General features: G+C 47.1%; 1 protein-coding gene across 3 annotated transcripts in view; it reads left to right on the top strand.

Annotated features, from left to right (window-relative positions):
• Nucleotides 1–15,961, top strand: part of MBTPS1 (membrane bound transcription factor peptidase, site 1) — a 65,465-nt gene extending 49,504 nt beyond the window's left edge. The window contains exons 15-23 of one of the 3 annotated variants that reach the window (XM_015126704.3): nucleotides 129–244; nucleotides 760–916; nucleotides 1,996–2,120; nucleotides 2,840–2,917; nucleotides 5,884–6,024; nucleotides 8,551–8,682; nucleotides 9,964–10,090; nucleotides 13,548–13,678; nucleotides 15,077–15,961. In XM_015126704.3, coding sequence (XP_014982190.1) covers nucleotides 129–244; nucleotides 760–916; nucleotides 1,996–2,120; nucleotides 2,840–2,917; nucleotides 5,884–6,024; nucleotides 8,551–8,682; nucleotides 9,964–10,090; nucleotides 13,548–13,678; nucleotides 15,077–15,273 — 1,204 coding nt within the window. In that variant the 3' untranslated portion in view covers nucleotides 15,274–15,961. Of the gene's footprint in view, nucleotides 1–128; nucleotides 289–731; nucleotides 917–1,995; nucleotides 2,121–2,839; nucleotides 2,918–5,883; nucleotides 6,025–8,550; nucleotides 8,683–9,963; nucleotides 10,091–13,547; nucleotides 13,793–15,034 lie in introns of all 3 variants that reach the window. The other 2 variants (XM_077986975.1, XM_077986976.1) reach the window with 2 other exon arrangements.
• The last annotated feature ends 456 nt before the right edge of the window (nucleotides 15,962–16,417 follow it).

The raw sequence follows: 16,417 nt of genomic DNA, 5'->3' as shown, positions 1-16,417 counted from the left end.
GGCCAGCCATCCAGGCCTTCTCTGTGGGCCACGGCATGGTGCTCCTGCAGAGGAGGCCCTGTGAACGGATATGCCTTCATTGCCAGTAAAGATTGATCATTTTAATGCTGTGGCCTATTGTTTTTCAGGAATGGTGATCACATCCACACCAATTTCAGGGATATGTACCAGCATCTGAGAAGCATGGGCTACTTTGTGGAGGTCCTCGGGGCCCCCTTCACATGTTTTGATGCCAGTCAGTATGGTAAGTGGCAATGCTGTGCTAGCCAGATGGTCTTTCCGCCCACTGTGGATGTCTGTTAAATGTTTGAGGAGTGAATCCCAGTTTTCAGTGATAGCTACGAAGGGAGTATGCACCGTGGGTTCCACAGCTGGGTGAGCCTGAGGTGAGGCTCTGAAACAGGTGTTGGTGGGTGTGACATTCAGCTGAAATACAAGACAGACTGATTGGAGACAGGGGCATTCGTACTCTTTTTTCTTTTAAGTTAAAAGCAGCTCTGCCTTATATTTTGCTCCTTTTCAAGTGAGTGAAAAATCGTTATCCTGAGCACCACAAATGAAATCAGATCACAGTTAGTCCCTGTGTATTGCTGGACCCTGGTCCTCTACTTTTTATAGCCCCTTTTAAAGTGGGCTATAACCAGACTGTTAGGTGTCAGTAACCTGAGACATGGACCCGGTGACACACTGTGTTTCTGCAGTGGTGGTGTCCTGTCATTCAGAGGTGACAGTTCCCAGCCTTGGTTCTTTGTTCACCAGGCACTTTGCTGATGGTGGACAGTGAGGAGGAGTACTTTCCCGAAGAGATCGCCAAGCTCAGGAGGGACGTGGACAATGGCCTCTCGCTAGTCATCTTCAGTGACTGGTACAACACTTCCGTTATGAGAAAAGTGAAGTTTTATGATGAAAACACAAGGTACTGATGATATGCATTGGTGTTTGTATAAGAAATGTGACTTTTGGTGAATTAAATTCTACCCAGCAAATACTTACGTGATGATTTGACCTGTTGGTGGTCTTTCAGTTAGTACAGACATATTCAGAGAGCTTGATTAGAAAAAAAACCCTTTCAACTGAGTGCAGTGGCTCATGCCTGTAATCCCAGACACTTTGGAAGGCTGAGTTGGGCAGAGCGCTTGAACCTGGGAGGCCAAGGCTGCAGTGAGCTGAGATCAAGCCACTGCACTCCAGCGTGGGTGTCAGAGAGACCCTATCTTAAAGAGGAAAAATAAAACACACAAAAAAGAAAATAGTCCTTTATACAGTAGAGATGTTCTTGAAAGTTGCTCATGTTCTTGAAAGTTGCTCATAAAGTAAGACATTTACTGACCGTGAGTACTATTAATAATATAGAGGGTTGTCTTTCCTTGTTGATCTTAGATATGAGATACTTCTACTTTAAATTTCTGTTTAATTCTTCTCCACTCTCACTCTATTACTGAGTATATATAAACTTAAATGCACCAAAGGAACTGTTACTTAAAGAATATTTCGAGTAAATTAATTATTTTATATTTAATTATTGTATATTTACAATAACTAATTTACTTATATTTATAGTAATTAATTTACTCAAGGGGAAGATGTCCTCCCGTTAATTGGGATCAAGGATTCCCAATGTATTATAAACATAATCACCTTTATGTTTTGAATTGGTTTCTTTAGAATCTGTGACTGAATCTTTCTGTGCTTCTTTCTCCTCTTCCTTCACTGAGCTTTGCTGGGTCTAGGCTAAGCAGTTATCTCTGGTGTGTTTCAGTGAAGTACTGATTTTCATTTCATAAAATAAATTTCGCTTTAATTAATTCTGCACATCAGCAGAAGCATTTACATTTGCAGTTTTACCCAAACCCAGACAGTTGGTTTCCGTTGAAACCTTAGTGTGGAAGGACTGGATTATGGCAGGAGAAATTGAGTTTTGTCATAGAGACTAAATAACTGTGTATGGGGTGTCTTCGTTCCCTGTTCCCTGTGTGTCTGTTACCACTTTCCCAGGCAGTGGTGGATGCCGGATACTGGAGGAGCTAACATCCCAGCTCTGAATGAGCTGCTGTCTGTGTGGAACATGGGGTTCAGCGATGGCCTGTATGAAGGAGAGTTCACGCTGGCCAACCATGACAGTAAGGCTCTGTGTGTTTCCCGAGGGCGTGGTCTTAGGTGTGAGAGCAGAAGTTGTACACCTCTGAGGTCTAGGTTTCTTGAGAAAGAAAATGATGATCCCTCAGTTAGTGGAGTCTGTGGAAATAACTCATCAGTATTTTCAGAAGTACATCTGTGAGACTCTAGTTTTATCCAGATTTTTTTTAATGAAAATATTTTATGTAGCCATTCCTAATTTTAGTGCTACCTATTAGAGTCTTTATGTAATAGTCCTAAATAGCAACTACCTCCTAGCTTCCTAATTATTTACAAAGTTCTATTCATGAAGTAACTTTGTGTTTCTCATGTAGGAAGTTTCCCCACAGATAAGGTTTTGGTAGCTGGTTTTGAGAAGAACATCTTAAGCATTCTTATACCCATTCTGCAGGTCTGGGCAGCTTGTTTTGAGCCTTTGACTGCTCTGAATTTTAACATTTATTCAGAAACCTAATATTAATATTTTTCCTTGAATTATAAAATATATTCAGAAACCTGATGTTAGTAGTGTTTTTCACTTGAATTTTGAGGTGATTACTTGTACTTTGTGTGACAAGGCAATAGCAGCTCCTCCCTCAAGATTAAAAACAATTAAAAAAAATACATAGCATCTGAAGAATGTATTTTGGGTAAACGAGTAGCTATTATTTATTAAAGCGTTCGGCATTCCTGCGCTCCCTTGACTTTGAACGCTCTTTCCTAGTGTATTATGCATCGGGGTGCAGCATCGCGAAGTTTCCAGAAGATGGCGTCGTGATAACACAGACTTTCAAGGACCAAGGTAAAGGGTGCCATTCATGGGCCTTTTGCTGCTGCTTTCTCTCTCTCCCTTTTCCCCCCCACTTCTCTCTCTGTCTCTCATCTCTGTCTCTGTTTAATAAAAGCTTTATTGCATATAGTGTACATACCATAACAGTTGCCCTTTTAAAGTGTACAATTCAGTGGTTTTTAGTGTATTTACAAAATTGTGGAAGCATCACCACTGTCTACTTCCAGAACAATTTTATCACCCGAATAAGAACTCCCATGCCCATTTGATGTTTTGGTTTCTTTTAAAATTTATTGCACTATTACTTGAATGGTACTGACCGCTTTGGGAGGCTGAGGCAGGCGGATCACGAGGTCAGGAGATCAAGACCATCCTGGCTTACACAGTGAAACCCCGTCTCTACTAAAAATACAAAAATTTAGCTGGGTGTGGTGGCACGCACCTATAGTCCCAGCTACTCAGGAGGCTGAGGCAGGAGAATCACTTGAACCCAGGAGGCAGAGGTTGCAGTGAGCCAAGATCTTGCCATTGCACTCCAGCCTGGGCAACAAAGCAAGACTCCGTCTCAAAAAAAAAAAAAAAAAAAAACCACCTTCAAGGTTACTTGATGAATTTTTTTTTTATCCTTTATGAATTGTTCTGCTTCTGTGATTGCCAGATTACCAAGATTTTAGAAAAATTTTGACCATGTTTTAGAGTTCTGAACTATTTAAAGATAAGAAACATTCATTATACAGCAGCCTCTCAGAATTCTCTGAAGAGCAGTGTTTGCATGCAGTTTTGCTTCAGCTGTGTAGAGGCATCACCCAGGAAGCTCTCCTAGAACTGGTATTCGTGATGCACCCTGTGCTCACCCTGTGCTTAGTGCACCGTGCCCACCTGGTGAGCTGGAGAGCAGTGGGAGTAGCTGCCTCTGCCTTCTGGAAAGCCAGGTGCAGGAGGGTATGGGCAGGTGAGCAGAAGCCACAGTACAGCCTTCCTGTGAGCTATCAGCCCAGAGCTGTCATTTTGAACCACGTGTGTCTGCTCTCACACGTGGGTGCTGGAGCTTTGAGACTGTTAACGTGCCCCAAACAATAGGCTTGTGAAAATGTACAAGATTCATTTTTGTCATGCAAGTTGATACTGTGTATTTCAGAATGAGAGGCCCCCTCCATTTAAAGGTTGCCATTTTCTGTACGTGGAGGTTAAGGATAGTTTTATTAGTTGAAAACGATGAAAAGAGAGGATTTCTCACCTTACTACTTGCAACTGGAATATAGAATTTATTTTTATATTACCTGGAAGGGATTTTTTCCTTTTATCAAAAGCAAGGTTGATCAGTAACTAGATCTGTGTTTCAGAGGGTTATATTTCAACTTTAGGCACATAATGATTGTTTTCACAGTCACTTGGCCACGGGTTAGTGATTCTTTCTAAAAGCATTTCTCGTAGACAGTATCACTTCAGGTCCTAGCTATAAGCAAGGGTTCAAAGCGGTGGTCTCATTGGCTTGTACCCTCTGGAAGATCCTTGTTTTTGGTTGGTGGGTGGGAGAATCAGAAGTAGATTTAAGGATACATGCTTTCTTTTGGTGTTCTACTACAGTGCGAAAATGAAATTTTTTTAAGGGGCATTTTATTCCCGTAAAGACTTTAAATTGAATAATCTTTTGGGTACAAAATAAGAATTTGAAAATAGGAATTTGGGTTATGCCTCATCAGAAAAGACCCTGATGGCAGAAATAAAACTCCCATCAAATACCATAAGGCAAATGGCGGTGAATGTGTTCCAGTTTCTCCTGACTTCTTCCCTCTTCCAAAGAAAAGCATATTTTTTCTTCTACTCAGCTCCTGCTAGGATTCCTGCACAGAGAGCAGGGAATGTCACGTTTCTAGAGCTACAGACATTTCAGAGGTTATCAACACGGAGAATTCTAGATTCTGATGACATACATCATGTTCTAGTGCTGAGGAAAGCAATTGAATTAGGGGCAGAGACTCCTAGATTATCTGGCGGTGCCACTGATGATGCTGCCTGTGGCATTTATACATTTTTGACTTCTTGATTCATTACAAATTTTAAATTATGTCATCTGGGCAAAGATAGGAGGCTGTGCTGTTGGAATATGTGTCTTTGTGAAATTAATGTAACCAATGTCTTAAACCTAAATTAAAAATATGTGGAAATGCCGGGCGCGGTGGCTCAAGCCTGTAATCCCAGCACTTTGGGAGGCCGAGACGGGTGGATCACGAGGTCCGGAGATCGAGACCATCCTGGCTAACACGGTGGAACCCCGTCTCTACTAAAAATACAAAAAAATAAGCCGGGCGAGGTGGCGGGCGCCTGTAGTCCCAGCTGCTCGGGAGGCTGAGGCAGGAGAATTGCGCGAACCCGGGAGGCGGAGCTTGCAGTGAGCGGAGATCTGGCCACTGCACTCCAGCCTGGGCAACAGAGCGAGACTCCGTCTCAAAAAAAAAAAGAAAAAAAAAAAAATATGTGGAAATACTTTAAAAATTAGTTACATTTGTCCTAGTTTTTCATAATAAAACATGAAATCTGGGTATTAGTATATATTACTGTATTCATAGAGAAACCTGTGTGTTTAGCAAGAGCTGCTGGCTGCCCTTTGTGTAACTGTCTGAAAACATAGGCCTTTCAGGATAATAAGAGGAGACAAAATTTAGGTTTTTTTTTTTTTTAAGATAGAGGCAGTACCTTTACAATTGTGAATATTATGTACCGCCATGGCAAGTAAAAATGAAAGTGGATAGATATGGAAATACAAAGTGAATTTTGCTAAAACAAATTAATGGCACTTAAGACATTTCTATTCTAAAAGGCTTATTCTTAAGGCTTTCTGTTCTAAAAATTTGCAATGTCTTAATTGAATATTAGATTTTGTAAATGTGGTTTATTTGTCATGTGGATGAAATCTCAGGCAATAACACTGCTCAGTGGAAACTCTCATGTCTGTTGTTTTTGTTGTGTTGTTTCAGGATTGGAGGTTTTAAAGCAGGAAACAGCAGTTGTTGAAAACGTCCCTATTTTGGGACTTTATCAGATTCCAGCTGAGGGTGGTGGCCGGATTGTACTGTATGGGGACTCCAATTGCTTGGATGACAGTCACCGACAGAAGGGTATGAAAACCGCAAATGGGCTTAGTGACTTCAGCACTCAGATCCTTTCTTCCCTTTGTCTCTGGAAAGGCGCCGTGAGATGCTGGCAGATCAGCCGACATCTGTTCACTTGAGCCAGGCTCAGCTGGAGACGTTGCAGTCACTTTGATTGCTTGGAATATTTTGATAGGTGTCTGAGTCTGCACACATTTAATAAGCAAAACAAAACTACTTTTTCGGGCCATATTGCCTCTTCTCCATCTTCACCTTCCTGAGGTCAGTGGAGGCGGGATCCCCGCATTCTGGTGGAGAGCCCCTTTCCTGACTTCCTTGGGGCCTGCCCCTCCCAGGCTTCCTGCCCTGTGCTGCCTGTACTTTGTGGGCACTGCCATGTGGGGGCGCCCTTCTCTGGTCTGACACATTCTTTTCCTGGAGGGCTGGTTCTTGGCTGTCCTTCCAGACCTGGAATTTGGGCTTCTCTGAGCTTTTATCAGTGAAGAGCTTTTGTTATCTTGAGGCGTGAAGGGAAGGCAAGTGGGCACACCAGTCCTCTTCCCTCCGCTCTTTTTCAGTCTCTCGATGCATCGTTTAGATCAGGGGGCTTAAGGTTGGGCACAGACTATTTTTCTCATTTTGTAAAGGGGAAAAAGAATGGTAAAAGTGCTCCATAGTAAGCACTTTGGTAAGATGAGGACACCACCAGGACTGAAGGGCAGCCTTCTAACGCACTGTGACCACTGGGGAACTTGGGGCAGAGGGCAGGTGGTGAGTGACAGGAATGAGGCCCTGAGAGCATGCACTGAGAGGTGTGTGTGTGCCCCTCCGTTTCAGGCTGAAGTTGACTACATTCCTGGCATTTATGTAAATCCCTAGACTGGGATGGGTCTTTTTAAAAATCAAAAACGGGCTGGGTGCGGTGACTCACGGCCATGATGCCGGCACTTTGGTAGGCCGAGGTGAGTGGATCATGAGGTCAGGAGTTTGTGACCAGCCTGGCCAACATGGTGAAACCCCGTCTCTACTAAAAATACAAAAATTAGCCAGGCTAATTTTTTTTTTGTCATCCAAAAAAAAAAAACCCCGTCTCTACTAAAAATACAAAAATTGGTGGCATGTGCTTGTAATCCCAGCTACTTAGGAGGCTGAGGCAGGAGAGTTGCTTGAACCCAGGAGATGGAGGTTGCAGTGAGCCAAGATCGCACCACTGCACTCCAGCCTGGGTGACAGAGAAAGACACTGTTTAAATAAAATAAAATAAAAATAAATAGTGAGGGTTAAAGTCACAGTTAAAGGAGATTAATGTTTTATCTCCACAGAGGTTTTAAGACCTGAGATCTCCTGGTAAGAATCTGTATTAAATTTTAAATGCCTGCAAAGATGGTCCTAGGCCTTAAATTTAAAATGGTAGCTTTTTTAATCTTTCAGGGCCATTAAATACTTGACCGGAAGCGCCCTTTAATGAGAGAAGAGGACTTAATGGCATTTTTCTTGCATGGATCTTGTCTAGTCCAGGTTGATGTTAATGGGACTTGAAGGGGCAGACACAGGAGAAACAAGATGGAAACAGAAGCTCCAGGTTTCAATACCGGGTGACGCTTTCGCGCTCAGAAAGGATCCTTTGTGAACAGAAGCTGTTGCTAGCCCAGTGCCTCGACTCTGAGGTGTCCCCGAAAACAAACTGCCCTTTCTCTGTTGTCGCACTTTCAGTGGTCAGGGCCCTGCTGACTCGAAGCCCAGCTCAAGTGAACAGATGCTCCATGGGTGTTGGGCCTTGCCTCCATGCCCTGGGGTATCAGTACAGTTCCTTCTCCCCAGGAGAGCCTCTGGGACGCAGCAGGAGCCATGGCTCCCCGTTCTCCTCTCCCTGTTGCCCCTGAGCCCCCGCTCTCAGGCCCTTCTTTTCTCAGTGGGTGTCACATGGTCTCACTGTCTCTGAATGAACTCTGTTCTGCCCCCATCCATGAGAAGCTGAGTGTGGCACTCAGGCAGTTGGTACAGCCTGGTGGACAGTGGTGCTAACCACTTGGAGCCACGAGGCACTGGGGAGCGGAGCCCTGGTCAGGTCAGGCCTGTGTGTGCCGATCTGGCACTGAGAATGCATGTCTTACGAGAATAGGGGAATCTGGAACGTATTGGATTTACTTTGGCCTAAACTCGTGACTTCTGAACTCCCATTTCCCCCTCTTTTGGGGACTACCTTAAAAAAAAATTCCTTTAGAGATTTCTTTTTAAAAGCGAAATTCCGGGCCATGTGTGGTGGCTCATACCTATAATCCCAGCACTTTGGGAGACTGAGGCAGGAAGATCACTTGAGCCTAGGAGTTTGAGACCAGCCAGACCCATTTCTGCAAAAAATAAAAAATTAGCCAGGCATGGGGTCATGTGCTTGCAGTCTCAGCTACTCGGGAGGCTGAGGCAGGAGGATCGCTTGAGCCCAGGAGCTCAAGGCTACAGTGAGCTATGATTGCGCCACTGCACCGGGTGACAGGAGCGTGACTCTGTCTGAGAAAAAAAAAGAATTCCTGAACAGGCTTGTTGACTTCGCAGACTGCTTTTGGCTTCTGGATGCCCTCCTCCAGTACACATCGTATGGGGTGACACCTCCTAGCCTCAGTCACTCTGGGAACCGCCAGCGCCCTCCCAGTGGAGCAGGCTCAGTCACTCCAGAGAGGATGGAAGGTGAGTGGATGGGCAAGATGCCTTGGGGAGGGAATCGGATCCAGCTGAACATGATGCTCCTTCAGCCAGTGGCTGTGCCTGCCAGCAAGTGGGGCCAGTTTGTGTGCACAGCTGAGCAGTTTTCATAATGGCTGCAGGTAGACCAGCACCCAGCAGCTCTAACCCGCCGAGAGGCCATCCTTAGTCCCCAGAGGGACATGATTGAGGGCCCAGTGTGCAGCTGCTTTTCCGCATGCACCCCGCCCCTCACGCCCCTCACGCCCCTCACGCCCCTCACGCCCCTCCAAGTGTGTTTACCTCCTTTCACAGGTGAGGACACTGGCTCCTACAGGCCTTCAGGAAGAATCACCGACGTCTAGAGCACTTGCCAGGTCCCAGGCCGCAGGCTGGGATGCTCCCATGGATTACCTCACTGTCCCCTCTCAGTAATCCTGTGAAAATAGATACTATCATTCCCAGTTTCCAGATAAGGAAACGAGAGTTGAGAGAAATTAGATAACTGCCTGAGATCCCCCGGGCGGTATGTGGTGGTGGAGCCTCAACCCGCCTCTGGGGCCTGTGCCGGTGCCATGGGCCCCCTAGCTGCTTGGCACTTAGCGGGGTGGGTATCAGTGCCTGTAAGTCCCTGGTGTGCTGGTCCTTACAGCACTGCCCATAGAAGGGTCATGTGAACCACAGGTGTCGTTTAATATTTTCCAGGAGCTGCGTTTAAAAAGTAGAAACACAGATGAAACTATTTTAATAATATACTTGAGCTGAAGACAAGAAGAATATTAGAATTTAAACACGTGATACCTTATTTCAGTTGCTCAATAGCTACATGTGGTTGGCAGCTACAGTGTTCAATGGTGCAGATTGAAGAAATCGAAAGAATTTTGAAAATGCTGAGTTTTTTTTTATTTGGCCAGAGAATTAAATATTTTAGAAGAGAAGGATTTTTTCTGTGAAACTGGTCTGTAGCTTAGATTCTGCAAGTGTAGCCTTGTGTGTGTCGGTGGTGGTCAGCAAAGGTTGACCAGCCAGTGCCGTGCACGCATCTGCCCATCTTCGAGGAAACAGTTCTATTTTCTCACCCACCTTCAGCAATGGAAACACACATTGTCCGGGAGGAACCAATCAGGCGTGGCTCCTGCAGCACGTGGAGGACAGCGTAACAGAGCACAGGGACTCTGTGCTCTGTTGTGGGAAAGCAGACAAACTCATGATAAAGTCCTCTTTTTTCCTTTGCATTTTAATAATAGAGATGATTTTCTTTTTTGTTGATGTTGTTGCTAACCACAGGAAACCATCTTCATCGGTACTCCAAGGTTCTGGAGGCCCATTTGGGGGACCCAAAACCTCGGCCTCTGCCAGCCTGTCCGCATTTGTCTTGGGCCAAGCCACAGCCTTTAAACGAGACGGCGCCCAGGTTAGTGTCCGCCTGTGCCCTTCCACTCTTTCTGTGGGGCTTGTGAGTCATTGCTTTTCTTACAGGAGAGAATGGAGTTTTACTGACGTCACTATTGAATTGTCAGATCTTCAAGTTTGTCATTTGTGGTAGTTATTTAGTGAACCCCGTATTGGCCTTTGGAAATAGGCTCTTTGGTGGTATCGTGCATAAAAAGTGCTTTGGATAATTAGCATTTTGTTACATTTGGTTAATTCTTTTTTAAAAAGCTGTGATCCAACAGAGTGATTTCTTTTTTTTTTTTTTTTTTTTTTTTGAGACGGAGTCTCGCTCTGTCGCCCAGGCTGGAGTGCAGTGGCCGGATCTCAGCTCACTGCAAGCTCCGCCTCCTGGGTTTACGCCATTCTCCTGCCTCAGCCTCCCGAATAGCTGGGACTACAGGCGCCCGCCACCTCGCCCGGCTAGTTTTTTGTATTTTTTTAGTAGAGACAGGGTTTCACCGTGTTCGCCAGGATGGTCTTGATCTCCTGACCTCGTGATCCGCCCGTCTTGGCCTCCGAAAGTGCTGGGATTACAGGCTTGAGCCACCGCGCCCGGCCCCAGAGTGATTTCATGTGAGCTGGAGCTCTGAGTCCTGCAGCTGGGGAGTTGAGAGCTGCCGGCTGCAGTGTGTTCCCTGTTTGAGACATTGATGATAAGATACAGAGAGTTCCCTTCTTCTGTCATTCCCGGGGGCCGCGGTTGCAGCCTTTCCAAGAAGAGCATGCTTCTGTGTCATTATGTCCTGTGCTGACTGTGACTGGGGGTGAAAGCACCTGCCTCCGATGACAGGCTGTAACCTCTACTGCTGTCACTGCACTCCTGGGTGCAGTGCCGCCCGGTCCCTTCTCCAGCTCACTAACTCGGCTTCTTCATTTGCATTGTTTCCTTTCCGTACCCAGTGTTCGAGGTGGCTCTGCTGTTTCCCTCTACAGCTAAGGCGAGCCAGCTCGGTGTGACTGGTCCTTGTTTTCTCAGATCCCACCCTCTCACTTCTTCTGTGACGTCCCTGGCCTGAGCAGGACAGTATCAGAAGAAAGGGGGAGCTTCTCCTGAGCAAGGGGATGAAGCCAGGGACAGCTGTCAGAGCTGTGCCCCTGGCCTCGCAGGCACACCTCCCACCCCATCAAGCAGGAGTCTTGCCCTCCGAGCCTCCCTGGCCACCTGGTACCCGGCCCCTCTCCCCAAGCCCCTCAGGCAGGAGGCTCCCTTCCAGACAGGCCCCCTTTTCCTCCAGTGATGGTATGGGGCCAGGGACAGAGGCCACCCTCCATCCTGTAAGGTGAAGAGGAGAATGCCCGTGGGAAGGTGGTGAGGCCGCCTTCCGCCTTTACTGCTCATCATAAACCAAAAGTGCTAAACACACCACGCACTGACCATATGTCTTCATTTCGAATATGCTTAATAGAACACAGGAAAATGGTAGAATCATCACGTTGTTTCATCAGCAGCTTTCTTTTTGAACCTTAATTACTGGGTACTTTTCCATTCCAGTTCACATCTCATCATTTAAAAATTTCTGATAAGTTTCCATTTTTGCATCCTATTTATTTATAACCTTCTACTAGCCTAGCATTCAAACCAGAGTTTATATTCCAGCCATGGTCAGCAATTCATACTCAGTGAACAGTGTTAGCTGAAGTTCCAGAAACCCAGTTATTCTCCACAGTGTTGTTCAGGATTTGAAGCAGATAACAATGTCCTTTCTATCCTTGGCTATCTACCTGTTCACATCAAATAATCCATCACATTCTGGACTGGCTCATCCAGCATGTTGACAATGGACAGCTCCTGGAATTTGATTTTTACAGTCAGTCAGTAATTCCTCCTTCTCAGTACGCCGCTGTGTTTTACATTTATCTTGCTTTTCACATCTTGTTGAAAATTATTTTCAGTCCCCAGAGACCTAGAACGACGCATATTCTGAGTCTCTAAAAGAGATCTGAGACCAGGAGACAGCTCCAGATGCCTGTCAGCCCAGTGCCGGGGGCAGGTTCCCGTCTGTGGAGTGGAGAGGCGCTTTGCGTTTCTTTGTCGGGCATCAGGTGCCCATACCTAGGGCAGCTGTGGAAGTGTCAGCGTCCTCCCTGAGAGGAACCCCTGCGCCGGTGGCTCCGCAGTCCTTCCATCAGTATGCTGTAAAGCAGCCACATGGTAATGGGTGTGGACTGTTACCAGGACTACTCCACTAGAAAGTGCCATCACCAAAGAATTAGATTCTGGAACAGGATGTCACTGTTAGAATGGAAATATAGCCCGTATATATTCAGCCACAAAGTCATAAAGCCTAAATGTCATTGATTCCATAACTTAACACTGTCAGTTTAATTTTCAGACTGATTAAACCTGAAGTGTAACATTACATCCTATGAAATAGGAGGGTTATAATGAGTGCTCACTGGTATTCAGGCAGTGGCCGAGCTGGGAGTATCGAGTGGGAGTCTCCCTCTTTCCTGCCTAAGAAGCCTCTGCTCAGACCAGCCCTTGCCTGCCAGCTTGGCGTTGACTTTCAGCCTAGGTGCTGATAGGACTGGACATCTTTGCTTTCCCTTGCCCAGAGTGAGAGAGACAGGCCGACAGTTTCCAAATGACTCAACAACAGAAAAACAGAGAATTTTTCATTGGCAAACTTACTGTATTCTCCCCTCACTGAAGCCAGAGGAGTGTTTTTCCCATCGCGCTCTTCGCTCTAGCTCCGGTGTCCTCCCAGGCTCTGTGCCGCTGTTGCCAGCGTATCAACCTCTCTGTGTTCTTTGGGTCTAAGTTGTATTGGCCTGAAGTTTTTCAGATCCCAAAGTTAATAATGATACTGTGCACCAGAGTGCAGAAAGCGCACTCGTTCACTTGATCATACCCCCACTGCGGGCGCGGCAGATGGGGACCCCGCGTTTCGCTGCTCAGACTCTCCCCACGGTTGCTTCCTTGTATGTTTCCTATTCTCCCTCTAGACAGCGGTTTCTTCAGAGACAAAGATGCTGTCTGGTTCCCGGCACCGGTTTGCCCGCTTCCTTATATGCAGTGGTTGTGGAGTCACCATCGCCTCCGACTGCTCCAGGCCTTAGGGAGAGGACCTCGATGGCCCCAGGCTCATGTCCACCCGGCAGGCTTCAGCTTCTCCCGCCCACAGGCTCCCTCCAGGACCTCACCATGAGTGTCCTTCCGAGTTGCTTGGTCATGTTGCCAGCTTTATGCAAAAACAGGCTCATGCTGGTCATATTATAAACTCAGTAGAATCTCATGAACAGGGACTTGATTTTGATCTTTCTCAGGACCTGGAAACGGCCACCACAGTTGCTGTTCAGTGGCATTTAGGTAGACGTGGATGCAAATAGCATTTCACATCTCCCTGTAGATCACTTTCTCTTTCTTGGGTTTTAGTTGAGCTTCCTAGACTAGTACAATGGCTTATTTTTATTTTGTTTTAATCTATTTTCTGAAGTAACCTTTGGAAACATCAGAAGCTACTCTCCATCGACCTGGACAAGGTGGTGTTACCCAACTTTCGATCAAATCGCCCTCAAGTGAGGCCCTTGTCCCCTGGAGAGAGCGGTGCCTGGGACATTCCTGGAGGTGCGTTCTCGGGTGCTTTGTTATTGTGCTCAGTCATCCTGTATTTTGTTCAAGGGAGTCTCTCTCCCTCCCTCCCCCCAGGAGACGGGCCAGACTCTTCCTGTCTCTGCCTTCGTGGGAGCTGTGGTGGCCTTGGCTCTTGGCTTCTTTTGTGGCACAAACCAGCACGACCAAGGGCAGACCTGAGAGATTGAGATTGTTGTTTCCCTTAGAAAATGCTACCTAGATTTTCACATTGGAATTTCTTTTACAACGACCGGGTGATCTACTTAAAGATGTTCAAAGTAACTTGCACGCTCTTTATGAAAGTTCTGCCAGCCACCTATTATGTCCCTCACAGGACGCCTGTCTGCTGGTTTGGGTCCCAGCCAGTGGCAGCAGCCGCCCTGGCTCCCAGCTCTCAGCCCAGAAGGCCCTTCCAGTTCTCTGCCCTGCTCCCCCTGGGAGGGACTTGACTGAGCTGGGGTGGTCTCATCCTGTCTGTCTCTGCGAGGATCCGATAGACTCTGAGGGCAACTCGATAGACTGCCTGGGGCAGGTTCTTCTCCACTACCCAGGGCAGTTGGTACCAGGCCTTTCCAGCAGAACCTGGGCAGGTCTTTTGCTCTAGAGTCCCCTGTACTCTTCCAAAGAGTTTACAGCTACCAAGGGGAGTTTCTCTGGGTTCCAGGAATTGTCCAGAAATGGGATCAGGAAGGGGCACCCTTGTCCGTGCAGTCCAGGCCTGGACACTGCGTGGTGGTGGTGGTACCAGGGTCCTGAGGGCCTTGTGCGTAGGTCAGGGGGTGCGTGGAGGATAAATTCCAGAGCCCTTAGCATTGCCCAGTCAATCGTATTGACATTCTGAACCAGGGGTCTTCTGATGGCCTCTCCTGGTTTTCAGCCACACGTCTCCTCCATGGAGGGCTTTCCCCAAAGGCAGGGCACTGCCAGAGGTGCTGCTTCCGCCACGCCTCCTTTCTTCTCCTCCCACTCAGCTGGAACCACAGGCCCCTCCTTCTCCCCTGGATAGAGACGTGCCCATCTTCCCTCGTTTTTAGGGAAACACAGAGCGCCTCTGGGCCTCCCTTCGGTAGGTTGTGATGGAAGCAGAGCTGGGCCTGATCATCCACCTGTGGGGAGCCCAGGGAGGAGGAGCAGCAGAGAGCCCACTGAGCCCTCTACCCCGTGGGAAGTGGCTTCTCCACGGACTGGGAACATGACTGCCCTTTGCTCTCATCCACTGTTTACTGATGGCCTGGGTTACTTTAGCTAAGGCTTAAAAATGATGCATGCCCTGCAAGCCCAGCTAGTGAAATTAGCTCGCATTTAGTTTCTGATGAATCCAGCTGTCATGGAAAAAGGCTGTCACGGTAGCTCTGTGGCATTCCTGCCTGTTCACCGTCTGTCCTCTTGCAGGGATCATGCCTGGCCGCTACAACCAGGAGGTGGGCCAGACCATTCCTGTCTTCGCCTTCCTGGGAGCCATGGTGGTCCTGGCCTTCTTTGTGGTACAAATCAACAAGGCCAAGAGCAGGCCGAAGCGGAGGAAGCCCAGGGTGAAGCGCCCGCAGCTCATGCAGCAGGTGCACCCGCCAAAGCCCCCTTCGGTGTGACCGGCAGCCTGGCTGACCGTGAGGGCCAGAGAGAGCCTTCACGGACGGCGCTGGTGGGTGAGCTGAGCTGTGGTGGCGGTTTAAAAGGGATCTAGTTTCCAGCTGCAGGTTTGTTAGAGTCTGTTCTACATGGGCCTGCCCCCTGTGATGGGCAGAGCCTCCTGGTACATCGAGAAGAATCCTGTGGGTCCCGTCCCGTCAGGAGGGACTCAGAGGCTCTGCTGCCAGTGAGACTTCCCGCCGGGCAGCTGTGCGCACCAAAGACTCGGGAGAACCTGGAAAGGCTGTCTGGGGTCTTCTGACTGGAGGGGAAGGATGTACTTTCCAAACAAATGATACAACCCTGACCAAGCTAAAATACGCTTGTTAAAGGCTATTTTCTATATTTATTGTTGGGAAAAGTCACTTTAAAGACTTGTGCTATTTGGAAGCAAAACTATTTTTTTTGTCAGTGGAATGCGGTTTTTTTACTATTCCATCATGAGGAACAACATAGATTCCATGATCTTTTTAATGATAGGACAGACTGAGATTTGAAGGAAACGTACACCAATCTGTGAAACATAGACCTTCGCTTTATTTTTGTAAGTATCACCTGCCACCATGTTTTGTAATTTGAGGTCTTGATTTCACCATTGTCGGTGAAGAAAATTTTCAATAAATATGTATTACCCGTCGGAAGCTTAAAGATACTGTGTAACGGACTCTTTCCACTTGTCCCATTTCTCTTTGATGACAGTCTGGAATGGGTTCTGAATCAACCTGCTAATTTTGTTTTTATTGAGACATAATTCACATAACATTCTCCACTTTGTAGTGTAGAGCTCAGTGGTTTTTGGTGTACTCACAAGGCTGTGCAGTTTCCAGAACATTTCCATCACCCCAGAGAAAACCCCACTCCCACCCCAAGTCACCCCCATTCATCCCCTGCCCCCAGGTCGCCGGCAGCCAGGCTGCTCTGTCTGTGGATTGGCCGGTTCTGGACATGTCCTTTCAATGGGATCACACAGTACGGAGTCCTTGGCATCTGACTCTCTTCACTCCGTGTCATGTTTTCAGGGTTCATTGACCAGTGCTGTAGCAGGTATTCAGACTCATTCCTCCTTGTGGCTGAGCAGTGTCCTGTGGGGTGGCTAGACCAGTT

Source organism: Macaca mulatta, chromosome 20, assembly GCF_049350105.2.
Source record: "Macaca mulatta isolate MMU2019108-1 chromosome 20, T2T-MMU8v2.0, whole genome shotgun sequence".
Classification (NCBI taxonomy): Eukaryota; Metazoa; Chordata; class Mammalia; order Primates; family Cercopithecidae; genus Macaca; species Macaca mulatta.
This window is presented reverse-complemented; position numbering and strand designations above follow the sequence as displayed.